This window comes from Haliaeetus leucocephalus, unplaced genomic scaffold (genome assembly GCF_000737465.1).
Source record: "Haliaeetus leucocephalus isolate CR32 unplaced genomic scaffold, Haliaeetus_leucocephalus-4.0 Scaffold173, whole genome shotgun sequence".
Taxonomy (NCBI): Eukaryota; Metazoa; Chordata; class Aves; order Accipitriformes; family Accipitridae; genus Haliaeetus; species Haliaeetus leucocephalus.
This window is the reverse complement of record NW_010972609.1, coordinates 13,960,573-13,987,873: the sequence shown is the minus strand read 5'-3', so window position 1 is coordinate 13,987,873 and position 27,301 is coordinate 13,960,573. Positions and strand designations below refer to the sequence as shown.

Here is a 27,301-nt window from a genome sequence, read left to right as displayed (position 1 = left end):
AACCAGGTGATCAGGCCTAGTCAGCATGGGTTTATGAAAGGCTGGTCCTGCTTGACTAATCTGATCTCCTTCTATGAAAAGGTGACTCGCTTAGTAGATGAGGGAGAGGCTGTGGATGTTGTCTGCCTAGACTTCAATAAAGCCTTTGACAGACACTGTTTCCCACAGCATTCTCCTGGAGACACTGGCTGCTCGTGGCTTGGATGGGCATACTATTTGCTGGGTAAAAAACTGACTGGATGGCCAGACCCAAAGAGTTGTGGTGAATGGAGTTAAATCCAATTGGCAGCTGGTCACAAGTGGTGTTCCCCAGGGCTCAGTATTGGGGCCAGTTCTGTTTAATACCTTTATCAATGATCTGGATGAGGGGATCGAGTGCACCCTCAGCAAGTTTGCAGATGACACCAGGTTGGGTGGGAGGGTGGATCTGCTCGAGGGTAGGGAGGCTCTACAGAGGGATCTGGACAGGCTGGATTGATGGGCCAAGGCCAATTGTATGAGGTTCAACAAGGCCAAGTGCCGGGTCCTGCACTTCGGTCACAGCGACCCCATGCAGCGCTACAGGCTTGGGGAAGAGTGGCTGGAAAGCTGCCCAGCAGAGAAAGACCTGGGGGTGCTGGCTGACAGTCGGCTGAATATGAGCCAGCAGTGTGTCCAGGTGGCCAAGGTGGCCAACAGCATCCTGGCCTGTATCAGAAATAGTGTGGCCGGCGGGAGCAGGGAGGTGATTGTTCCCCTGTACTCGGCACTGGTGAGGCCGCACCTGGGGTACTGTGTTCAGTTTTGGGCCCTTCACTACAGGAGAGACATTGAGGTGCTGGAGTGTGTCCAGAGAAGGGCAACCGAGTTGGTGAGGGGCCTGGAGCACAAGTCTTATGAGGAGCGGCTGAGGGAGCTGGGGCTGTTTAGCCTGGAGAAAAGGAGGCTGAGGGGAGACCTTATCGCTCTCTACAACTGCCTGAAAGGGGGTTGTAGCGAGGTGGGTGCTGGTCTCTTTTCCCAAGTAAGAAGTGATAGGACAAGGGGAAACAGCCTGAAGTTGCGGCAGGGGAGGTTTAGTTTGGATATTAGGAAAAATTTCTTTACTGAGAGGGTTGTCAGGCATTGGAACAGGCTGCCTGGGGAAGTGGTTGAATCACCATCCCTGGAGGTATTTAAAAGATGTGTAGATGTGGTGCTTAGGGACATGGTTTAGTGGTGGACTTGGCAGTGTTAGGTTGACAGTTGGACTCTGTGATCTTAAAGGTCTTTTCCAACCTAAATGATTCTATAATTCAGCTTTTTAATAAAAATGCCTTTTCATCAGCTATGTAGAGTCACTTCAGACATGTTTTTTTTCCTAATTCTCCCTTTGTGAACTAGCATTAAGGCTGAGTCTCTATTTGAGTCCTTACAAATGGTATCCTTATTTATCCAGGAGAGCTTTTCTATTCATTTTTGCATTGGAGTCTTAGCAAATTTACATTTTATTTATTTCCAGCAAGCTTGTTGCAGGGAGCTTACTAAGTGCTGCAGAAACAGAGAATCCAACATTGAAGAGCACAGTTACATGACACCCTAAAGGCATAAGCACCGTTTATTTGGAGAGGTAAAGGAGCAGACAGTCAGCAAAATTCATGGCTTGATGTTTTTATACAAGGCTAACCCTTATGGAAGCTGCATTCCTGCAGCTCTGCTGGAAAGTAAATGAACCAAGAAAATTCTGTCCTCAAGTTGATGTAGGAAAACGTATTTGTTTTTTCCTCTGATGTTCATTTTGTCATATTTTAGGAGGAGTTCTTAACATGCCAGTGTTTTTTTGACTATGAATTGGTTTTATAACATTTTTATTTTTACATGTATATATGTGGGAGAGGGAGAGACAGTGAGGGTTGTGCTGGAAATCAGGCAAAGTTTTGCATTCTTGAACAGCTGATAGTTATTTTAAATAATATTTCCCAAAGGCGTTGGGTCCAATGAGGGACACATCAAATGATATTACACAGTGGTGGCTCTGTACTTCAGTAACCTTCTAATTTCTTTCAAAGGACATAAAATGTTTTGGAGATAAAGTAGGCTTTTTATCCTCTTCAGTGACAATGTATTTGTGTACAGCCAGTTTATGCAAGCAGCAGTGCTCACTGAGGTCAACAGGGCTAGAAGTGAAATGAAAGGTCAGTCCAGTTGTGCACGACAGCTTCCTTGAACATTTAGTAATTTCTCTGAAAATTAGTCTGCCCACATCCCGCTGCTGGGTGTTGAAGCACTGAGACATTCAAAATTCTATCATAAATTTGGATTTATTGCTGGCAGAAGCAAAAAAGCCTCTGCCCTCTTTTGATAATACTGCCAGGTGTTTTGGATGCAATTTTTAATGAAGCATAGAGTAGGTGAAAAGCATATAAAAGAAGAAAACACTGTAAGGAGGTTCCAAAAAAACACATGCTAGAAAAAGAAGGGTTATTAGAGAGTCAACAAGGTCAGACCTCACAGTGTGGGGCCAGTTTCCTCTGGGCGGTATGTTTGGATAGGGCTAATCAAGTGATGGCTTCTCTCTTGAGGCAGTATGGCCCCAGCCATGGCCACACTACCAGACCACACTTATCTCATTTAAGAGGGTCTTTTACGGACAGTATCCGCCTGTTCACAATATCCAGGTAGAATACCCAGTCAGTCAATTGTCTGAGGGTATGGACTTTATAAGAAGTGCCATTTTTCCTTTCAGTTCTACAAAAATGCAAGGCTTTGTGCTATTTGTAGCCTTGCAGGCTGTGTATGCTGCATTATTTTTTTTTATGTTGAAAAATTGTAGTGAGATTGCTTGCAATAACACCACAGTTAGGGGAGAGCTGAGTTCCTGGGAAGAGCTGAGTTCCCACGATATGTACATTTGACTGCTCTGCGATTCTCTCCAGCTTCACTGAATATTCCAGAACATATTCCAAATGGATTAAAAATGCACTGTTTTGCCAAAAGGAAAGAGATGCGAAGCCCAAATTCTGTTGAAAAACTTAAAACTGCAGTTATACATACACAAAAGGACCTTGGAAATAGTCGTTTAAGTAGAATTTGATGTTTTGTTGCCAAATAATACTTGCTGTCATGACTTTTATTCTAAGTCTATAAAATGTTGGATAACGATATATACTTCAACAGAATGTTTGCCTGCAATCATTGTTTAATAGAACCATTCATTTCATTAAGTTCACAGTACTAGAAATCAGCACATTCAGATAGGTAATGATGAATTTATATGCTATAATGAACATTTTTCTTGTTGCTGTTTGCATGTAAAATAGCATAGGAAGAAAAGACAGATACCAAGTTTTTTTGGCATGCTACAAGCTATCATTCTTGACCTGAAAACATCAGAATAATCTGATGGTGAGGATGTGTGTGTTGATGGTACAGTCAGATCAGTGTATAAAGAGGTTTTGAAAGTTTTTGTTCTGTGGTCTTGGTTTCTTTCATTTCTTCTGTCAAAGTGGTGTTTGTGGCCTCAAATAAAGAGTAAACTAGTTATAGTCCCCAAAGCAAGCCCAAACAGATTGTAAGGTATTCATCTTAGTGCCTCTCATTTAACTTAGGAGAGAGAGGCACTGAAACTCTAAGGAGCTGGGAATTGTGGATGAAACAATCTATATCAAAATCATTTTGAGGAAACTGGTGAAGAAGTTCCCTTGGGTAAAACTGCATCTGCTGAAGACCCCATTCCTCTAGTTCATATCTGGATGTGGATAGAGATGTCTGTAATGTTAGTGAGGATTTTGGCCTTGTGGGATTTGCACTGCACAGACATAGGTTTGGGAGTATGTACACATTAACAGTCAGGGCTGATGGGATCGACGTTTTCTTGATCAGTCAGAAGGGATACTTTAGTCTTAATTTTCACAAAATAATGAAGACTGAATGGGGATCTTGTTACAGGAAACAAACTGGGATTGAATGACCATGACTTGGTTCATTTTAAAAATTATAAAAGAATAAACAAAAATTGGTTTTTTGGCTCTGGTCTTGATTACAAAAATGGAACATTTTGACAGACTAGTGAGGCTGAGGGATATGAAAGTGACAGAGCTTGATTTTTCCCGGAGTGAAGGATGCTAATGCTTTCTGAACCACAAGGAAGGAAGGGAACTGCCTGAAGAGTGTAATAACTAATTGGAAAATCTTCAGGCAATGGAGAAGAGCCAGCCGACCTTGCTGACTTGTAAAGATTTTTATCACAACTTGTCTTGGCTACATTCTTGTCATTCTGCTAAAACCTAATACCACTGGGTGTTCCTACTGGGATCTCAGCAACTTTTGTAATGTCCTAGAGTCATCTGATGATGAGGGGTTTTTTGTTGCTGGACACGGATCTTACTTTGTCTTGATATCTCAATCCATCCATCCTCAATTTGAGGCAAACCGTACATATCTAAGTTTTTCAACATAATCGCACTCGTCTTGCAAGTAGACTTTGTGGGTGCACATGGGTTGCTGTGATGTAAACCTTCTGTAGAAATGCTGACTGCTTTAATAATTAGCTTTTCTTTCCTGCTTTTATTTTCATCCCCTGTGTCTGATCTCTTTAATGATAACTTTATGTGGTTGTGGTGCTTCCTACCTGATAATAAAAGATTGGTTGGTTTTTGATATGTGTTTTGGTGTTTTTTGGTGGTTTTTTTGTTGTTGTTGGTTTTTATGGTTTTTTTGTTGTTGTTCGTTTTTTGTTGTTGTTGTTTTTGCTTTGGAATTACAACTGTTTTCATTTCCTGCAAGCACTTGAGACCCAAGCTGCACCAGCTGAATCAGAGATGTGCAACTGCACCCTGTTAGCCACAAGAAGCTGTTCCTGGAAGTGTGGTGCTCAGTGAGTTGGTGGATAGCATAGCAGTTTCTCATGTATGGTTAGTGTCACAGAGAGGGAATGTGTGCAGAGACATATATATATATATATGTGTCACTTATGGCACAGAGGGTGTGAAGGCAAGATCTTGGGTTTGGCCAGCTGGCTTTTTGGTGACTGTAAAACAATTGACAGGGCAGGAGATTGAGTGATTGGAGATGGTACTCTGAAAATGGTGGGTGGGGAAGCAAGGGAAATGCTGCACAGGGAAAAAGCATTTTGTGTCTTGCACTACAAGTGAAGCAGGCTTGGGATTAGTTTCAGGCAGTGGGGGCATAGGTCATAACTCTGGAAGCTATAAAATTCATATTTTATATGAATTCATATATGAGATATAGCTCTTATATTTTATATAGGGCTATAAAATCTTTCTTTTGAAAACTTACTGCATCCTGACAATGCTTCCTCTCTTCCTCCATGCTTGCAAAGGTCCATTTACATGGCACAGTAGCTTTTGGTCAGGTGTGTCTTGAGGAGGAATGTTTTCTTCCAGACCTTAGTACACAGGCTTCAGTTTAAGTTCTGCTGTGAATTTTCTTGCTGTAGTGAAAAGTAAAACTACATCTAAACTAAAAAGCCAATCACACAACAACAAAAAAATCCACCTTAAGTAGATTAGATTATTAGATAGATGAAAAAATGGAAAATGTCTTGTGAGCTATAGGACACGGGGCCTCTCACTTTTCAACTGGTACAGCCAACAGCTAGAAAGAGATTTAATGTGCTGTTCTTGGTGAGGTTGTACTGGTTTGCTGCTAACATGTGTTGCATTAAACTGTACTTAGTCTTGTGCTTGCCAAGGAATGTGACTAGGTTAGCAAGCTGCTTTCTTATCAATCAGGATACAAATGATCCGGAAGAGGAACACAGAGTTCCTAGTGAAGGATCATTGGAAGCAGTACAAGCTTTGCCAATTAGGTTCCTTTTATTTTATTTTATTTTATTTTTTTTCACATCAGTGGAATTCTGCATACAAATGTAGTTGGGCAGAGTGTGTCAAACAGTACAAATCATTGTTACGATACATTAATCAAGGGCATGGAAGAAGAGCTCTGGGAGAGAAGATTCCCCTGTCTTACGTAAGCTTTGATCTGCAGTCCCTTGGTCACCTTGTCTCCTTCCATTAGGACTTCTGATCCCAGAAGGAATAAAATTTGCTGTCTTCTGGCCCTGACAACTTCCTTACAAAGTTGTTCAAAAGACATGAGATGCTAAGGCTAAAGTCCTGGATAAAAGTACTTCTGTGCACACCCTTTTAACAGTTTTCTTTCCTTGCGCTCCACCCCCCCCCCCGCTATGCTTTCATGCAGTTACAAAGTTAGAAATGGTAGTGACTAGAATCTGGATGCAACTTAAACTTTGTATCTTCATTCATCCTTAGAAATCTTTTTTGTATGTCATGCTCTTATCTCTGAGAAGTGATGGAAGCCTCTGTATCTTTGAATGTTTTGGGAAATAATTGCATTGTAGGGAATTAACATGCACTTGTAGGGCAGTGAACCAAAAATAAATGGCGTCGAGGTCCTTTTGTTGTACTAGCTAAGCACCCTGTTGATCGGATACTTGTGAATTTTCATTCTGGAATGCCCCGTATGAGTCCAGCTCCCTGTGCCTCTTCCTTGCAACCCCCCATACTGTCCCTTCGCCTTTGCTGCAGCACTAGGCTGACTTTGCCTGCAGTTCTGACTCGATCTTTTTCCTCGTGGGTTGCACAACAGATCCTCAGTTGGAGCCCTGGAAGTACAGAAACAAAAGAAAGAATAGCCTTGTGGTCAAGGTACTAGCCTGAAACTTGGATTTTTATACGTTTTGTCAGACTTGGTTTGTTATAGTGCTCGGAAGTCCCTTAGGGGATTGTTGACAAAAGGTATTTTGTCTCTTAATCACTTTTTGAATTCAATGGGAGATTGTATGTCTAAATATCCACGAGTTTTATGCTGTATATGTTTGTTTACTGTCTGCAAAGGAGAGAACAATACTTTGTTACCTCGTAGGACTGGGGGGAGCAAAAGGAGGGATAGCTATTCTTCAGAAAGATCTCTATCCTGGAGATAAGAGGGAGGTGCTCTGTATTTACCCTCACCTCTCCTCTGAACCTTCTTCCCTGATAACACCTGCTTGAGTAGATAACCTTCTCTTCCTAATAAGCACACATATATTTACATATGCACACATTTTCTTATACACACACACGCGTGCATATATAGGAATGTATATGTACTATATCTTAAATGTTACTGTTTTTTATACTTCATATAGTATATAAAATATACTTCAATCTGAAGTGAAATACTTTCTCTATTTTGTGTAACCCACTGTTTTTACATTCAATCAATTAATTTTTGTTAGGGCTGGGCCACAAGCATGGCTGCAGAAAGATGTTGGTGTTTTGCCCAGTGTTAGTGGTTGCTGTGCTAAGGCCTTTCCTCACCGTCCATGCAGCTTATGTCCTGACTATTTATGATTAATAAAATGCTGGTCCCTTGGCTGCTTCTCACCATGTGTTAAGTCTGGATGGATGGATGGATCTGAACTGCAGCCATTGCTAGGTAGAAAACAGCTTGCTAACACACAGTTTAAGGGAAGAAACAAACAATTTGTGTATGGTTGAAAGGGCACAGATAATAAGGTAAATAAGTTCTGAGTAAAATGGTCCCTAAGCATTCTTTTCCTGCCTCACAGGTGTTTGTAAGGTGCTTTGAGATCATTTATATAGAGATCACAATATCCTTGCACAACTCTTCTCAAATTTTCCTCTGAACAGAGAAGAAACTTAATATGAACTGTTTCTGCGCGGGGGGTCATGTTTCTTAGGCTCACAGAATGCTTTACTCACTAGCAGTCACTCTGATTTGTCTTTAAGATTAGTGATTTTTTTTCAATTAAAACAGAATGTAAAAGTATTGCTCATTTAGAAAGCATTATTGTGTGTTTATAAGTACCCTTGAATGTACTTATCCACTGGGAGCATGCAGATGTCTGTTGGAATTTAATTTCTCTGCAGCATGTTGGGGGTGGGGACAGAAGAGAAGTAGCCAGAAAATTATGGTTGCTGCAGTAAATACCAGGTTTCTCCCAGTGACCTGCGCTGACTGCAGAGCTTATTACATCTGATGTAAGCATAAAACATCTGTTCAGCAATGCTGTTCTCTGGCTGGTCTGTATTTGTACCAGCAAATTATGCGTTCTTGGCTGATTGTTGCCTGTTGTGGGGAGTCATGAAGAAAAGGAGGTGTCACATTTTAAAGCTTACTGTAAAAAAGATGTTATGAAATACCTGCAAGGCAGCACTGCTCATTAAGCAGTGGAAACCTTGCCTCACCTCTGTGGTGTGGTCCTTTCTGAGCTCCACAGTCGTAGGTGTGCAGGCCAGCAGGAATCCTGTGGGTGGATGGTGTAGCCTGTAGCAAGCAACATGGATGGTGAATAGGGCTGTTGTTTCAGAAAGTTAACTTTAGAGTCCCCTAAGGGTGTTTTTTATTTGGGGGTTCCTACAAAGTCAGTCTGTGTTGTCGGCTGGTGACACCCAGCGATAAGGCAGAGGTGGTGAACCTTGTGCTCTCGATCTAGCAAATTCTTCTTTGGAGTACAGTACTGCTGCTGGTACATGGTGTGCGCTGTCCTTGCTCTGAGGCATCGAAGGTGAATCCAGGGCACTGCCTTCAGCAGCTTGCGATTTTGCTTGGTTTCAGTCACTGTGAGCAAAGCTGGCACTTCCACTGAGGTGGCTCTTACCCGACCGAAAAGGGTGCAGCAGCGCTGGTCGTCTGTGCTTTGCAATAGCTTTTACCCCCTCAGGCTACAGAGCTGCAGCGGGTGCGCCTGCACAGCGGGTTGGCCGTGGGGGGCCGTCCTGGGGCAGCTCCCCAGGGCTGGGGAGTCCGTGTAATACAGCAATTCCTGCTCTGGTTGTGCCCAGTGCGGTTTGATGGACTCCCTTACAACCTGATAAGCTGGCTAGCGGGTGGCTCTGAACGGTGGGCAGAGTATCAGCTACATGAATAGAGTACAAAGCTGTCTGAGGTCACCGATGTTCTTTTATCTGGTTTACAGGCTCTGTAGCTGCTGCTATTAGATATAGGAAGAAAAAGCTTGTCATGGGATGTTTTACATTCTAAACAACACCTTGTTTGGGTGGGGTTTGTTTTGTTTTGTTTTTAATGTAGTGTTTCTGAAGGGGATCCTGGCAATAAGTATGAGCCACCAGCCTGAGCAGTTCTTTTGTACCGATGCTTTTGAATCTGTGTCTGTGTTAGCGTATTTCCTAGAGAAGTAGCCGAGACAGGATTATTCACACCTCAGATTAAATTTATTTATTTTATTAGCAGCAGCTTCAGTATCTTCAATTTTCAGCACTTGGTGAAGATGCAGAATTTGCTTTTTTTGCGAGAAAGCCTTCGTGTGTGTTTCCATGTGTGAATCTTGTTTCCATGGCATCAACCTTTAAGCTTGAGAAGCATTGGTGGGAGCATTAGCCAGTGAATAGGCATTAGGAACCAGCCCTGCTCCCATGTAGGGCTCTGACTTGTGGTGAGGATAATGACACGGGATATGGTGATGATTTATGCATTGTAATAGTCAGGGCTTAAAGCTTTGCCTGTCTGCAATATTGTGGAATAGAAGACTTGATGCAATCCTGCTAGTGCTCTTGCAAAGGCATTGCTTTTCCTGCTGCTTTGCCTTGACTTTTCTGAAGATGAGGCCATGCTGGACTGTGCTGTGGCTTGAATTATTCTTCTTGCCCTGTTTTCCCAAATGCTTTAATGTCTTGGCTAAGCACCTCTATCCTAAAGAGTCTGTTTTGTCTTCCTTGCCATTGTTGTGTTAGGATGGCAGTGACCAAATATTTTCATGTCACAGTTGTGGTGCAGGTACATCGTGAGTAGTAGCGATTGCAGTATTTATTTGTAACACAATTGCTCAAGCTAGTCTGTCTGTCAGTCTTGGGCATCTCTTTTCCAGTAAATGCTCAAGCACAGTGAGCCAATTACAAGGACTGTTTTGTTAACTTCCATGGTTTTATGTTATGCAGACATTGAGGTGATTGTAGCAGTTTCTCTGGCGGTAAAAACTATAAAGTTATGCACTCACAAAACCATATAAAATTTTGATGGTATGGACTTCTATTTTTTTATATATAACTGAGCATATACTTCTGTTTTATATTGTATCTTTATATATATATCTTTTATATATATTAAATCTACTTTTAAGAAGTAGAAGAATGTGTTTATTAATTTTCTCCAGCTCAGTAGTACGTGTAACAGGCAAGTAGGTGCAAGACCTAACGGATACATGAAGTGGATACAGGGTTTTGAGGGGATTGCTTGTGTTTCGATTTAAAACTTGAGGGCACTCAGCAGAGTAACCTGGTGTAAGATGATGTCTATGTTACGTCAGACAATTATGCCAGCAGTGACACTGCAAAAGAATTCGATAGGAGAAACAAACCCTTGCAGTAAGGCAGTGGGCTGCTCTCAGTGCTTGTGTTACCATCATTTGTGAAGAATTTAGGAAAGTTTAGTGAGTGATACTACATGATATATGCTAAAGGAACTTAAACATCTGACATGTTCACAGCAGCTGCAAAGAAGAAAGCAAAATACATTGGCTATGAGTTCACTTTGAAAAGAAATTCATAACTGATTTCCATCACTAATGAATGAGCTTGTGAGAAAATGTTTGCATTGGTTTCTTTTTTTCTGCGGCTTTAAAAAATTAAACCAGCCTGCTGCTAATAGAAGAGTTGAGTTCTATGGTATTTTTTTCTCCATTCTAGACAAATGACCATAGGGATCATATCGCTTCAGGTTTCTCACACTGAGCCTGTATACTTTGTGCAGTTTTTCAGGGATCATCTGGAAAAACAGTATAGATAGGAGAAATGGAGATCCTCGTTGCCCTTCTGATTCCCAGCTGTCTCCGTATGGCTCTGATCTTGCAAAGGCTTAATCTGTGTTTGCTCTATGCCCATGAATAGTCCTGTTGGATCCAGTGGATGTTGTCAAGGCTGTGATGTTTTTGCAGAATTGTGGCTAGTCTTGCTCCTGAGGATTGAAATGTCAGTGGTGACTGTATTTTGAAAAGAAAATGCCTGTTTATTAACAAAACAAACATACTCTCCTGCCACTAAGCCCCTAAGTGAGCCTACAAATGAAAATTCGTTTAAAAGTGAGAACACTTCAACCTTGATTTTTGCATCCTACAAACTGTAGTTGTTTGTTTCAGGTTAATTTTTAATTTCCTGTCATAATGGTGGTTGTCTTCATACTGGTAAGCGGGGTTTTTTTAATTCATTCATACTTCTTTTTCAGATCGCATGTGGCTCAGAGCATAATCTGGCAGTAGTTGGTAAGTAGCTTAATTTTATATCAAATCCTCTCACCTTTTTTTCATTTTGAAGTAGCACAAGATGAAAGAAAAACGTGCACATCTTACATACTGAGTGATTAAGGGCACTGTGTGCAGCTGAAAGGAGGAAAGTAACATATAGATGTGGAAGATAGAAGAAGAGAAACGGGTAGCATAAATGGTGATGATGAAAAGGTGCCCTCATTGACCAGCCCCAGTAAGAAAAGAGGGGTTGATGGATGTAACAGCAAAATACATCTGCAAAGTGCTGTTTTAGAATGGAGCTGTTGCAATAATTCAAGCTGCAGATTCAGAGTAGCATCTAAACTTGAAGCTGGTCAAAAGTATCTTTGTTTAACATGGAAATTTTTCAATGAAAAATAATCCTGGATCTTTCGTTGTTCAAAGTTTGGAAAAATCTTCAAAATGTCAGTCAATGGTAGTCAGGTTCTTCAGTGCATCTTAGTATAATGCAGCTGTTGTAGTAATGATGAAAGTACTAGGAAGCTAATGTTGGTGGAAAAATTGAATTTTGTCTACTAGTTCCAGGAACAATCAGATTCTTGCTTTCATGTGATGAGTTGATAACTGAAGTTTGATACGTCATTGCTGCTATTTATAATTACATGTTTAAGAACATTTTTAACTGTAGTTTTTCTGGTGCTTTATAAAGGAGGTCAGCATAATTATCCCCATTAATAAACAGGGTGAGAGATGAAGAAAGGAATTCTATGCTAATCGGAGCTGGAAATGAAACAGTCTTCTAAGGTTCAGGCCAGTACTCCATCCACATAGACATTTTTGATTGCCATGACTGATGCATCAGATGTTAAGTGAAGAATTTCTTTGATTTTTCTTAAGTGTGGTGTGACAGGTGTGGAGAAACCAGCTATTTGTTATCCAACCTGCATTACATGTCCTAATTCTTAAGGTATTTATTTTAGCTTGGTGTCTTATCAGTCTCATTACCTGGCCACAGAGGTGGTGTTCTGTATATATAGTATATTTCCATATATACTGTAGTATATTTTCTAATTCTGCTTCTACAATTAAACCTTGTAGTGAATTTGTTAAGTTCTACTGAGTTTATGGCTGTCTCTAAGAAAAGATTTTCCCTTTACCTTCTACCTCCTTGTTCAGTGTCACATGCCTGTATTAATTGTCAGTCTGGTGTTTCTGAATGTCAACTGAAGAGCAATCTGAAGAATCACATTGTGTTTCTTGCTGAATTGATGAAGTAAAAGTGTACTGCTAGCAGATTCCTCCAGTGTGCACGAAAGCAAAGCATTGAGTTTGAATAACCTTCTCTCTCCCTATGTCCTTTTAAGCTTTCTGCCTTCTACGCAGAAATCTCTGGAAAAATTGGGTAGGGGAAGGAAATTCTAGAAGAAAGTTACAATAAACTAAGAACTTTGCATATGTAAAGAACATCATAAGCCTGTCTAAGCTGTGTGCTGCACTCATTGAATTCAATGGGAAGATTATCAATGCTGGGAAGCTAGTCAATTTTATTTCAAGGACAACAGAGATGTGATGTTACTATTTTTTTTGAACTAAAGACCTATGATACATTTTATTCCTGAAATGAATTTTTACATGTGCTTTTAAAAGGTTGACTTTTTAGAACACTTTGTGGTAGGATTTCTTTGATCACTTGTCACTCTTGGTTCAAAGCTGTCAGCTGTTACAGTTCTTAAAGATATCACACAGATTTCCATAAATATGTCTACTTGATTGTACAATTTTCTAATAACTTATCATTCAAGCAGAGTTTATTGAGGACAACTATATCATCAGTTTCTTTCTTAATTAGTAAATGCTTGAGTGATTGACTTTTAGACTGAAATAACTCAAGTTCAATATGAAAGGTAAACTGAAAAGCAAGCCTTTAACAGTACAATATTCAAGTCACTATTTCTGGTTGTATATACAAATGTGTTTGTGCTTTTTTTTATTGCATCATCTTTTAAATAGAAACATTTTTAAGACAGAGAGGCTAGATTTATGATTGATTTCACAAATGCTGAAGTTATATTCCAGTCATCTTGCTGATGATACAAACTGATCTGTAGGGCTAGCAAGCAGTTAGTGTCTTCACGTTACTTTATATAGTCTGCATTCATTTGTACGGTTCAGTTATTTGAATTCTCTTTTCCTGCTTTCTTCTACTGAAGTCAGTGCAAAATTTGGCTGTTCTCTTCACTGATGGCACTGACTCCTTTTTTCATGGGTAAATTGGAAGAAATTCAGTTTTCATTTGATCATGACATAAATGTTTGATATAAAGGAAAAGGAGGTGTGGGATGTCTCCAAATATACCTACATTTCTAAACTTAGTGAGTTAAAAGTAATAATTAGTACATGAAAAACTGTAAACATCTTCATTTCTAGCTCTTGGTGAAAACACTTAAAATTTTGTTTTGTTTTGGTGTTGTCCTGTGATACTAATTCTAAAATTTGCAAGTATTGTAATATTTTTCACGTTTGTATGACTTTTCACTTGAAAACAAAAATCCCTGCCTAATAAGAAAAAAAACCTTGCACTTTTCACCTCAATCAAGGACTAATCATCGTGGAAGCCAGCCTATTCTTGATTGAAAAAAATGAATAGTTATTTAATAAATGCCGTATAACTTCTCACATCTGAAAAACATCTTCCAACACTGAAAACTGTGTATGTACTTACTGAGCATAGCAAAGGCTGGCTTTTCAACCTGAGTACAATAGCCACACTGTGTAGCACTGAACTTCATGATATTAAGACAGAATCTTTCAACAATTGAAATACACAATGGAACTAAATCACAGTGACAAAATTGAACTTTTCCAGGTTTGGGAGTCTATAGTGTTTTCAACACTGAAGAAGTGAGGAGTCAACACTGAAAAAGTGGGGAGGTTTGATTCTTACCCTGAAAAGCATGTGACTAAAAATGGTATTTATGGAGAAGGCTCTTACCAAGTTCCTACCCACTCCCCCTAAGAATTTGAACCTTTCTTTTAAAAGAGAATACTTATCCTTTAAGAGAACACTTAGCATGCCACATGCAGCTCATGCAATGCCTTGACTGTCCTGAAACCGCAGGGCACAGGACAGAATGCCTTGAAGAGCCTCCAAATGCAAATGCCTTATTTTAATAAAAATTAAACACAGAAATTTTATTCAAGCCTCCTTGAAGTAGTAAAAAAACCAAACACCCCCCCCTCCTAACACCCCTCCCCCCCCCCCCCCCCCCCCCAACATTACAGGATTGACACTTTTATAGTCTGGGTCTCCCCAAACCTTGGTAGAGCCTGGGTCTCCCCAAACTTTGGTAAAGCATAATATCCCTTTTTGGTCTTGCTTTTAGCCATTTTCTCAACCTGTATAAACCAATAAAAATCTTCTAAAGAAAAGGTACTGGAAGATGTGTAGGGAGAAGTGCTTGTTTTAAAAACAGTTTTAAAAACTTATTAGCTTCAGTTGAAGTCCATCTTTAAAGCAGCCTTCAAAGGGGAATTTGGGTCCCCTTTACTGTATGTTTATAAGCAGTTATTTCTCACCTGGTCTATGCATGCCTACAGTAGTGCAGTGGCTGATACCAAATCTAATTGGTGATTTTTCTGCTAATGTAACAGGTAACTTGGACACTTTAAGTGTTTTTGTGTGTTTGGAAGAGAAAGACATGGACCTTTCAAGTAAACATTTTCTTGTATGGTGTTTTGAAGGGGAAAAGTGTTTGGATGTGTGGCTACTTCAAATAGTGCAAATGGCTTTTCCTTGCATTTATATAGTCAGTGTGGTGAATTCTGACTGCTGCTCAGGGCAATGCTATTTTCTTGCATGGAGGATTTAAAACCTTCAGTGAGATAGACCACAAATCCTGGCTTTGATACCACTGTGTAGTGACTCACTGCAAGGGCACTGTCAGTGCAGGTGGTGGTGGTGCAGCAGTGTTCACAAGAAGAAATTGGACTTTGTGATTATTGTCATTGTGCAGTTACTCCCTTGATACTTGTCTCTGTCTCCTTTGGACCTTTTTCTTTTCAGGTTAGCTACTTAGCACTGCTTTTCCCTGTGCGTAATGGTGGTGGGGAGGGCAATGTGTAATTAATGTTACAACAACAACAACAAAAAAAGCCCTAAATGTCCAAGCTGGCCACCCAACCATAAGCGTGTTTTGCACACAGAAGCACAAGTGACGTGTGAGGAGACGAGTCCCTGTCTGATCACACTGAGCCCCATTTCAGTGTGTTCAATGCAACAGCATTTTCATACAACATTTTTAAAAACACTTCTCAACTTTCTGCTAAATAATAGGCCCTTCCAGAAAAGGGTTAGTTTTGTCTCCTGTTGCCTTTTTTGTTTGCTGTATTTTGGAATGTGTGATCTGTTTCAAGATCAAGTTAAATCCAGTTGGCGGTGGGTCACAAGTGGTGTTCCCCAGGGCTCAGTATTGGGGCCAGTTCTGTTTAATACCTTTATCAATGATCTGGATGAGGGGATTGAGTGCACCCTCAGCAAGTTTGCAGATGACACCAGGTTGGGAGGGTAGGAAGGCTCTACAGAGGGATCTGGACAGGCTGGATCAATGGGCCAAGGCCAATTGTATGAGGTTCAACAAGGCCAAGTGCCGGGTCCTGCACTTCGGTCACAGCGACCCCATGCAGTGCTACAGACTTGGGGAGGAGTGGCTGGAAAGCTGCCCAGCAGAGAAAGACCTGGGTGTGCTGGTTGACAGCCGGCTGAATATGAGCCAGCAGTGTGCCCAGGTGGCCAAGGTGGCCAACAGCATCCTGGCCTGTATCAGAAATAGTGTGGCCGGCGGGAGCAGGGAGGTGATTGTTCCCCTGTACTCGGCACTGGTGAGGCCGCACCTGGGGTACTGTGTTCAGTTTTGGGCCCTTCACTACAGGAGAGACATTGAGGTGCTGGAGTGTGTCCAGAGAAGGGCAACCGAGTTGGTGAGGGGCCTGGAGCACAAGTCTTATGAGGAGCGGCTGAGGGAGCTGGGGCTGTTTAGCCTGGAGAAAAGGAGGCTGAGGGGAGACCTTATCGCTCTCTACAACTGCCTGAAAGGGGGTTGTAGCGAGGTGGGTGCTGGTCTCTTTTCCCAAGTAAGAAGTGATAGGACAAGGGGAAACAGCCTGAAGTTGCGGCAGGGGAGGTTTAGTTTGGATATTAGGAAAAATTTCTTTACTGAGAGGGTTGTCAGGCATTGGAACAGGCTGCCTGGGGAAGTGGTTGAATCACCATCCCTGGAGGTATTCAAAAAGCGCGTAGACAAGGCACTCCAGACGATGGTTTAGTGGGCATGGTTGACAGTTGGACTCTGTGATCTTAAAGGTCTTTTCCAACCTAAATGATTCTATGATTCTATTCTAAGATTGTCTTCTCTGTGGCTCATGTTCAACCACTGTTGTAAATATCATGACATGGGCATTCACATCCCTCTGAAGCTGCAGTTCATCCAGTTGGAGAGTAAACAGTAATACTAAATTTAATAGAAGAATAGTCTTTGTAGAGGAAATTAGGATAAAACATCCCTCCACTCAAATGGTTGGTTGTGCTTTAAATGCTCTGATCTAAAGTGTGCGGTAGTGTTAGAGGAGCAGTAAAAGAATTATTATTACATGATGTGTTAAAATTTGTTCCTTATGTTCTTGCACTGGAAGAACATAGTAATAATGAGCTGGAAAACAAATGTCATCAAAGTTATCCCAAACTTTTGAGGAGCTGGTGATTACCGTCCTAAAATGGTGGTGGTGCTGCTAATGGCATCTCAAACACTTTGCTTCCACATTTTGTAATAAGCAAGCTGAAGGGTTCTTACGTGGGGACCCACTACCTCTTAATTAACGAGGTCACATTCTTTTAGTGAAGTTCCATGATTCTAACTAAATTATTGTATAAAGCATCAGTTGAGGAAGTACTGTAACAAATTATGAAAGGCATATTTCTATGGCAGAGTGAGCACCAATGGGGAGAGGAGACGGTGCAGGCTGATGGATGGATCTCTGTGTTATGCTGACAGTATTATTTAGATGTTCACAGCAGCCCTACAAAGCGGCAGATGTAGTCATGTGTCTGACATTCAGTCCCAGGGGACTCGGCAGTCTGTCATAAAGAGAAGAATCATAAATTCTCTCTCTTGCTTTTTGTATTGCTGTAGTATTTGGAGGAATCTTCAGCATACGCAGTGGAGGGCACTGATGTTCAGCAAGGAGCCTCAGTCTGCTAGTCTATTGCTTTATTTATTATGCATGAAAAATCCCAGTGCAGCCAGGGTCTCTATTGTAAAAGTTTCCTGGCAGACCAGCATGGAGTCATGTTGCAGCACGCTGTCTCTTTGCATTGCAGCACTAATCACATTCTCTGCTTATTAAAGGGCACCTGGCAGGACTTTGAGTAACCATCACTGTTGTCATTTTCATGGGGGTTTTATGTTGGCCTTCTAAATTTGTTCTCTGGCAGAGCCATTTTGTATGTCATTTAGCTCTTAATGTGGCTTTGACTGTTAAAATAGCTCTTTGAAATATAAACTGCTTTGGTTATATTAGTTGTGAAAAAGCAGCCTTGCTCATGTCATTAGCTGAGCACCTGTCTTGAGCGCTTTCTACAGAGCTAGATACAGGTCTGCCATCACAGTTTTCCTGTCATGTTTAGATACAGTGAGCCCTAACAGTGCTGTTCAAATGTCTTTTTGCTTTGTGTTTCTTTTCCATAGACTATTTCATGCTCCAGGCAAACTAATTGTTCCTCTGGTAAGATAGAAGCTGCAAATGAATTTCAAATGTCTGATTTTTTTGTGATTTTCCGCAAGTTAAACTCACAAAATCTGATCCTCTGATCTCTTTGAGCTTCTTTTCCAAGGGCTAGTGGGAAGCCAAGCTGCCAACTATTTTATGAATTTGTGGGTGTAAGGTGATGAGGAGAGAAATGAGGAAATGCTAATTTGAGCATTTGGGAAAAGCTTTCTGATGGGGCTAAAAAAAGTTTTGTATCAACCAAAATATCTAAAGTCAGTGGCCGCCGGTTACAGGAAAGGGAGGATATTTTGCTGTGAAAAGCTAATTAGATCCACAGGAAAAAAGTGGATCATATTGACCCCTAGATAGAAACTTCAGAGTTTAGGATAAGATCTGGCTGTACTGCATCTTCTATGACTGAAATGAAGCCTAGATTTTATAGCTACCTTCTCTTTCAGGCTTTGTCACTGTACTGATGCGTGTTTTGGGCGATTTGACTCTGCAGAATGCTTTGTTCATCCTCCTCTCTTCTCTGTGTGGCTTGTCAATTTAGATTGTGAAATCTTTGGAATAAAAACTGCCTTTTAGTGTCTTTTAGCACTGCCTAGCACAACGGGACCTGATTTTATTTTTTTTTTTTAATACTGCATTACAACTAATAATAGTTGCAATCACTTTCCTTCCCCTCAGAGAGGAAATTTTAAAATATAATTAATATTGGTGTGTGTGTGTCTCTATCATAATTTATATCATTTGGCATATAAACAGGTAATAATGCAGTGCTTGTCATATTGTTTACAGTGTGGTTTCCTGTCATTACCAGGTACAGAGCTGCCTAGGCTCTGAAAATAAAAGCTGTTATTTTTCTGTATAAAAAGCTCACAGTTCTTGTAAAATTTTGAATTGAACTTTACATATCACTGTGGTGTCAGCTTATAGTTTATCTAGAGTTGAGCTTTTGTGCACTAACTGTCATTATGTTTCCTGCAAGACACCATATCACATCTGCAGGGATAATTTCTCTGTGTCAAGAACCCTGCAAAAGATGGGTAAGAGGCAAGCATGCAGTATTAACCTCTGGTGACAGCTAAAAATCATCAAGCTGGAACTATGAGTGGCAGTTAGAGGAGATAATTGTTATAGGAAGCTAGCAAACAACCAGGAAATGCTACCAAGCAAGCATTTAACTTGAAGCAGAATGAGTAGAGAGCTCTTGCTTGCAGGTATTTGTGAAAAAGAAAAGTCGTTCCACCTGGTTTTAGAAACTTATGGAGGGCAGGAAGACTTAAGAGTAGGAGCTGCAGTACAGATGCATGCAATCCTTTTTCAGAGAGTTTACTGCATGGATACTAAGTATTTAGAAAACAAATTAGATTTTTATCATATTTGTTTGCTCACAGGCTTTAAGCGGAGCAATTACTTTAAAGTAGAAGAAAAATATATCCGATATATCTAAGGCATATTTATCTTAATTTTCCAGAAAGCCAACAGGAGTAACAAAAATAGTCATCCTTGCTCACCAGAGAGAGATTAAGTGTTTGTTGGCTATAAAATGAAATAAAAGGACGAACAAATGTCTGGCTTCAGGGAATCATCTAGAGCACATAGGAGAGATGCTCACCGAAGTAAAAACACAAGGTCAGAAAAGCAGCTGAAAGCACTTGGAAGTGCAACAAATTATGGTTTCAGTACTATCCTACTGAGCAATGCTTAAGTAAGCTATGCTGATGATTCTGGGTTCTGTACATGTTACAGCCTCAACACTTAAACTTTTAAGTGTATCATTGAGTAGAAATTTTGTACCTTGAGGGTTGACAGGAGGGAAAGGTGGTTTATATTTAGAAAGCTGGCATGAGGAGTACCCTTACTGTGCTGTGGGATTTGTGGCTCTGCAGGAGTGAATGTCTTGCTGTACAGCCTTGGGTTGGCTGCCACATGTTTGTGTGTACTCACTATCCAGCTCCTTTATGGAGCACTAAGACATTTTTCTGTCAGTGCACAAATAAATATGTGTGACCTAGCTTAGTTGGTTACATGTTATAAATGAATAATCTCCGAAGCTTTTTTTCTTCTGATATTTTTTGTGTGTGTGTCTTACTAACACTGTCTTAAATACTCTAGGTAGCTTTCTGCTTAATTAAAGCATCTGAAGTAAGGATTTTTTTGAACATTTGAGAGTGGCTTGATGATGAGTTGGAGTTTTTCGGAAATGCACATTTCAAAGTCATCTTTGCTGCCCAATTTTTGGTTTTTACAATGCATTTTGGTCACATTCTTCAACTGCGCTCTTTTAGTTATGAAGGTCAGAAAATCTCTTAAAAACTAAAGCTGAAAGCAGAGATGCTGACAGTGACATAGGTCTGAGAGATGATGCTGTATATAACCACATAATTGCAAGGCTGGTGATGAAACAGGGACATTTCTGGGACAATACACGTATCCCTCACATGGTTATAATTGCAGAGGACTAAATGCACGCATCAGAGCAGGCTTCTTGAAGCTTTTGTAAACCAAGATTGATGGGGAATTGTTCCTCCAGCTTTCCATAAGGGCAGATCCTCTTTTCCCACTTTAGGAATTAGGACTTTGAACTTGAAGGTAGCAGAAACTGTAGTGGAGAAAATCTGGAGGTATTAGCTGGCAAGCAAGATTGTTTTTCTTACTAATAACAAAGAAGGAGCCATTCAAGCTTGCAAGCCCAGAGAAACATTCAGGGTAAAAATAAAGCATTTTATTAAAAACCATTGGCTTTAGAGAGGTGAGTATTTAAAAAAATATTAGGGCAAAAAAGTCAAACCAGAGATGAAAGTTGGCATATTTGTAAAAATTACCCTTTACTTGTCCTTGCTTTCTGAACTTTTTTCACTCAAACACTTCTTTATGTAAGGGAAGTAACAAAGTAATTAAAATAGGAAATGCTTTTGAGACTCATTTCACTGTTGTGCTTTTTCCTGTGCTTTTTGCAGAGTCTCTGACGAGCAACCAGGCTAAACCAGGACTTTTATTATTTCTGAGAAATGTCTTTGCCTCATTTTATTTTTAGATTGTCGGGCTTATTTGTATAGTGAGAAAGTGAGAAGGACTGAAAGCTATACTGAACAGGGCTTTAAGAGACATTTAACACAGCCCATTTAACATTTCTTGCGGAGCAGCGAGAAGGGTTGATATATTCATGCTGATTAAGTAAATCAAACAGAAATCAGGTCAAGCATGTTATAGTTGTTTATGGCATGGTTTCAAACATAACTGTAGTTAGCAGGAAGCTGAATTAAGTGAGAGACTACTGCTACATATAAAGGTCTTGGTGCCCATCAGTCTTTCAGGAGCAAAATGCCTGTATTACCTGTGTATTTGATTGTGGTAGCTCTAAACTTGCTAAAGATGGTAGCACACCTGTCAGTGTTCTTAAAAACAAGTAAACCCAACCAACAACAGCCACAACAGTGCCCCCCCCAACTGTAGTGATTTTAAAAAACAGTATGCTGAGTCCTTCTTGATAGATTTTTTCGGATGAGATAGTGACATTTTCCCTAGCTTAATAAGCGTTCTGGCCTGCATACTCCTCCCCTCTACAAATCTAGTGGAATAATAACCTTAAGAAGACAATATATGATGTATTGATTCTGGCTTAAACATTGCTTGTGTATATTATAGCACTGATTTGCTAAATTAAATGTTTTCTAGGAAGGCCTTCACATGATGCCAGGAACTCATGTTATAGGCTTAGCTCTCTTCTCTCTGCCTTTTGTGCAGATTTAGCATCTTATTATATCCCTGCTCTGTATTCTTGTATTGGAACAAATTACTAGATTACTATAAAGTGATTATGATGGGGAGCAGTAGCCCAAGGCAATAGGTGGAAGAGGTGAAACTGCCAAATCAGCTGATAAAGAGGACATGAAATCCAATGTTTAACTCTGCTCTTATTCATGGGTAATATTCACTTGCTATTTGTTTTTTACACGGCCTATTCTGTGAGTGTGAGGTTACACCCAGGGAGCCTGGCAACCATATTTGCTCTTTTGTACAACTTTTTTTGCAATATCTTCAGCCAGCTCACGTGATGCTGTACCACAGTGAAATTTCCAATGCTTATACCAGCTGTGAGAGTGACCTCCAGTGTTCTCTATGGCCCTTCCCTTGGCCTTCCTAGACCTGGGGTCCTCTGGGGAACTTTGCAAAATGCAGCAGATATTTGCAGCAGAGTTTTGATATTATGTGACCTGCAGTGCTAGTGACTTAAAAATCTATAAGCTGTTCACAAATCTCCTATTATTCACCTTGTAAAAGAGAACGAGGCTGTTCTGTATACCCCAGAGTATCACTGCTGATGAGACATTCTGTAATGCAAGACACAATCCTTTTCTGATGAGTGAAGGACATACATGGCTAGAAGATTTCAGTTTCCATTTTTCTCAGTAGGAAAGAATTTCTGTCACTCAAGAACTTTGAATAGAAAGGATTCTGAACTTGATGAACTTTCTTTTTTTTTTCCTCGTGGATGATGCTCAGAACAACTTAAGAAAACATGGAGAAATTCTTCTATTGGGATACATCATTAATCATCTCCCCTTCCCCTTCTTTAGGCATTTTGCTATTAATTTTTTAAAATATTTACCCCATCATGACCTTGGTGACAAATTTGAGTTGCCAAGAGATTGAACAAGTAAGCAGATGCTTTGCTGTGAATGTTGAAGATATTAAACTGGAGGTTGTCTTCTGTATGCCTTTGATTTTCAGTGGCACCAGCTGCTATCTCGCTGAGTTGAGACATTTCAGATAATGGGCAGGATGACAAGCAACACAAATCCATATAGTAGTTTAATTCTGAGTAGGGAGCTCACTTGACTGGAAAGGGACATTTGCTTTCGCTTACAAACTTCCTATTTTTTTCCCCTGAACTATTTCCTCCTGCGTGTTTTCTTTTTTCAGTTCCGAACATTTCAAGGTCTTTTAAAATAGAATGAGAAGAAAGGTGTATCTCTTAAAGCCCTGCAACATGTACTTTTAAATGAGCACATGGGACACTTGGTGTGTAATGTGTCAATGGTGAAAGATGTATGTATGCTGAAGGGGTAAGGACTGTTTTACAGTGTAGCCTGCTGAATTTTGTTGTATTGACAGAATCTTGGTAGCTGTTACATTTGCCAACATGTGTATTTTTTATGCTATTGATTTAATAAATGCTTACTTGCAACTCCTGTAAAACAAGTTGTTCTCTATTTTTGATAGGAATAATTAATAATTTGTTACTGTTCCCTGCTGACCTAATATAGTAGATCAAATCTGTGACCTTTACTTCAAGGGGAGTTCTGTAACTGAGCCCTCCAAATGGGATTATTTCAGAAATCACAGTTGCGTATGAATTTATCATGTTAATGTGTGCTTCACATTGAACATGCAGGATGATGTGTTATGTAAGACAAATTTGTGGCACTCACTGGTTCTCTATGTTGTAGACCCAGTGCATGGGTAATTCTGGCCTTTTCCTAGAAGTAGATGTTTATTTAGGCAAGAAAAGTAAGTACTTTATGTCACTTTTGTGCAGAGGAGGGGAAGAGTGTCACTACTCTCTGTGCCTTACCATGAGTTGTTGGACAGCCCTCTCACTGTCTGATTTGTGGTCACTGAACATGACTTTAGTCTCCACTGTTACAGCACTTTTTGGTGGGTAATGAAAGGATTCATACCAGAGGCAACTTTTAGACATGCTTATTTAACCTGGAGTCTTCCTTTAGTCCTAGTAGTGCAGTTCTCCTGTTCCTCTCCTATAGAGGAATGCTAGGCAGGAAGAAGGCAGCTGCAAGTCTCCCTGTGCCAGAATCGAGACATAATCAGGGTTGTTAGTCTATGCTGCTTTTTTGGTGCATCTGGACAGTCATAACCTTAATGCTCATGTGAATTTTTTTCTGTAGGCCCAAAAGGTTAAAGTTGTCAGGGTTTGATATCCTTGCTGTTCTAAGACCACCACTCACTCTATTTTTAAGCTTTTTGTATTGTTTTCGTGGGTTTTGTTTGGTTTGGGTGTTGTTCCCCCCCCCGCCCCGAGACTTGTTTTGCCACCTACTAATGGAAGGAGGCAGGAATCCAAATATATTCTGCTTACAGCCAAGCCTTGTGTTGCCTGCCATTTACAGCAGGAGTAGTGTGATGGTTTGCTGTCACTTAGATGTCACTCAGATTCCTTCAGTCTCAATAGTACATTGTTGATAAGTTAACTGTAAGGCAATATTCTTCCTAGGTAAATTCTGAATACCTTAAAATAAAAAAGCCTGAATGCTACTGTATAGCTCTTGTAGATTTTTTGAATAAAGAAGCAGCCACTTTATTTTTTTTTTTAAGCAGTGTAGTAAAGAAATCTTGTTCTGTTGACAAGTTCAGCATAAGTCTTGTGCAATACTTCTCTGTCTGCTTGGATCCTCCTCCTTCTCCCATCTGCCACCTTCTCACTCTAAGGAAAGGGAACTCCATTCTGTCAAAGCAAAGTGCCAATGAAAAATAGGGAAAGACTTTTAAGAGCAGCTTTTGGATGAGACCATTCACTGAAATCAAAACAAATATAATCACAGGTGTCTATAGTTTTGCCCTGCATACCTAGCAACAGGTTAAGGCTAATGTGTAGTAAGATGCAGTCCCTCCAGTGAAGAATGCATGGTTCAAAAAGGCAGAAGAAAAAGAGGGAAGAAGACGGGCAGAATCATTTACTAATGCCTGTGATCGATGCTCCGTGGCAACATATTCCTTGCAAGTAACATAAATACCTATTAAGCAAAGGGATTCCCCAGCAAGCAAATTAAATGCCAGAAATCGAACAAGAGTGTGGGTGGGTTTTTTTCTCTCTAGGTAGTTAGAGTAGCTACCATTAAAGTATCATAATTGAAATGGATGCTCTATAACTCTTCTGAACTATGAGATGTACCACATTTTGAGGTATCCCACTTCAGAGGCTGTATATTTCTGTATGTTTACAGTTACTTGCTTTCTCATGCTTTCTGAAGTTGTTGCTTTCTAACTTTGAGGATAGCTTCCCTCTGCAAAGATCTTTTGGCTGCTTCTGCCTGAATGCTGACTTGCAAATTCAGTGGGAGCAGTTAAAGCCTGAGAATGATAAACTTGTATTATTAAAGGAACTTTGTGCATTCATTTAACTTCCCAGGGCTGGAGCTCAAACCTGGTAATTGTCTTCACTAGAAACGAATGTGTTGAGTTTCACACTAATCCTTAGGAAGCATATGTCCACAAGTGGCGATCTCTGCCCACAAGAGTTAAAGATTAGAGAATTTCAGGACTGGTTTTGATAGTTCAGCTTGAGATATCAAAGCACAGCAGCGTGGTCACTTACAAAATAATTATAGTAAATGTGCTTATGCTTTCTTTATGCCTGGAATTTCACTGGAAGATACTCAGTTGGATATCTGGGGCAAGGGCAGCAGAAATCAACAGGATTTTGTCTGCTGGAGATGCTGAGCCTGCAGGCTCCACAGCTGAGAGTGCTGAATGCACTGTGTGGTGGGTCCTAGGGAACTGAAACTGTGAGGTCCTGCTTGAGTTACCATGCCATGCTCCTGCTGCTGTGGGCACTCCACCTTACCCTCATCACACATTTGTTGGGTCCATGTGGCCATGAATTAGATGGTTTTCATTTCCTCTATTAATAGGCTGTTCCAGATCCACACTCCTTGTCTGGCTGAAAGCTTGTTTTACTGTCCAGTGTAAAGTCTTAGGATAAGTGCTCCTCTCTCCAATCCTAAAACCTAAGCAAAAATTCTGAGTCAAAATTTTGTGATCTCCTTACAGAAGTGTAGGACAAGTATGGGAGGGATTATATAGGTGAGAAGTCTGTAGATACAACTTGTCTGAAGTCCAGTTTCTCTGCTTTATATAGTGGGATGACTTGTTTTCTTGTGTACTGGCTCCACAGAAAAAAAAGTCAGGCACAAAGCAAGTGTTTTATCCTGTGAAGAGCTGCTTTCCGGTCTGTTATATAGCACTGTAAAATAGTCTACTAAGCTGCATTAGTGTTGGATAGAAGATCAAGCCTGAAGTCAAGTTTGAATCATGTTGTAAGCTGTTAAACACCTGGCCAAGACAGTAAAATGTTGATGATGCTGCAGTACTGCAAAGCTGTAACTTGATGAATAAATGCTTTCTATAGTATGACACGCCTCCATTTGGTATTCTGTACATGACGTGCAAAAATGAAAGGCATTTCTAGATGTAGAAGTTCAAAAAAACGGTTTTGTTCCCTTAATTTAAGCAAGCAAATGTTAAGCAGAAGTTGCTTCCATCTAACTAAATTTTGTCCCCTCAGCTTGTGGTAGATCTAATAGGTTCATTGTCTATCCCTAAATATAGAGAAACTATGCTGAAGGAAATTGCTGACAAAACAGTGCAAAAACATGTGGTACATTAGTATACAGTGGGAAAGTTAAGTTTGGATTGTGTGGTGCAATGATCTGTCTGTATTTTTTATTTATTTATTTTTTTAAAAGCTGTTCCATGGCTCAGAAAAGCTGGAGTTCAGCTGTTAGGCTGTCCCTAGCAAGAGCGATAGCTAAAAAGCTCCCATGGAATTGTGCCAAATAAGTCTTTCTGGAAAATGAACTTCACTTACTTCTAATCTAGTCAGCTGCCATCAGCAATTTATAACTGTAAGTATAACTTTAAGGCTTGATCTTTTTCAGAACTAGTGAACCTGTGCCTGGCAGCTTTAAAACATGGATGGTGCGTGTTGTCTTGCTGCTCTGGCATGTTTCTGGTGTACACTTCCATGGTAAATGACATGCGTGACACTTGCATGGGCTCTGAGTGATTTCAGCCAAGACTTTTAGAGTTATTTTAAGGTTATTAATTTTTTGTACACACATGTCTTTGGGGCCCCAACTTCTTGAGTTCTTAAGGCAGCCTGAATTCCATCACAGTGGATGATAATCAGGCTTGTTATGGTGTATCAGATTGATTGATTGCTTTGGGTATTCCTTTTCAAGTTTTAACTGTTTTCATATTCTGGTGATGCAAGATGATTATATAGTAATACTCCTCAATTGCTTCTTTCTTTCCATCCAGACTGCAGCCCCCTCATTACATAATTGTAAACTACTTATGCTAATTCCAATGTCAGAACCAGGCATACCCAGGCAGTTGCTTTATTACTTTAACCCTTAGAGGAAGCAACTGAATCATTTTGTAGATGTGTGTGATGTATTGACCCAGATTTGTGGACCGTTTACATTCATATCTGTATGTGTACAAAGATGTGAAAACAGATGTACAGGAATAACTTTTGGATGTCATTTGTCTCTGTCGTGGTTTAACCTCAGTCAGCAACTAAGCACCACTCAGCCACTCACTCAC

General features: G+C 40.3%; 1 protein-coding gene across 1 annotated transcript in view; it reads left to right on the top strand.

The window, feature by feature from the left end:
- The window catches only part of SERGEF (secretion regulating guanine nucleotide exchange factor), a 164,613-nt gene that overhangs the window by 84,372 nt on the left and 52,940 nt on the right, over window positions 1–27,301 (top strand). Inside the window, exon 10 of the mRNA XM_010563847.1 lies at window positions 11,185–11,221. Coding sequence (XP_010562149.1) covers window positions 11,185–11,221 — 37 coding nt within the window. The remainder of the gene's footprint in view (window positions 1–11,184; window positions 11,222–27,301) is intronic.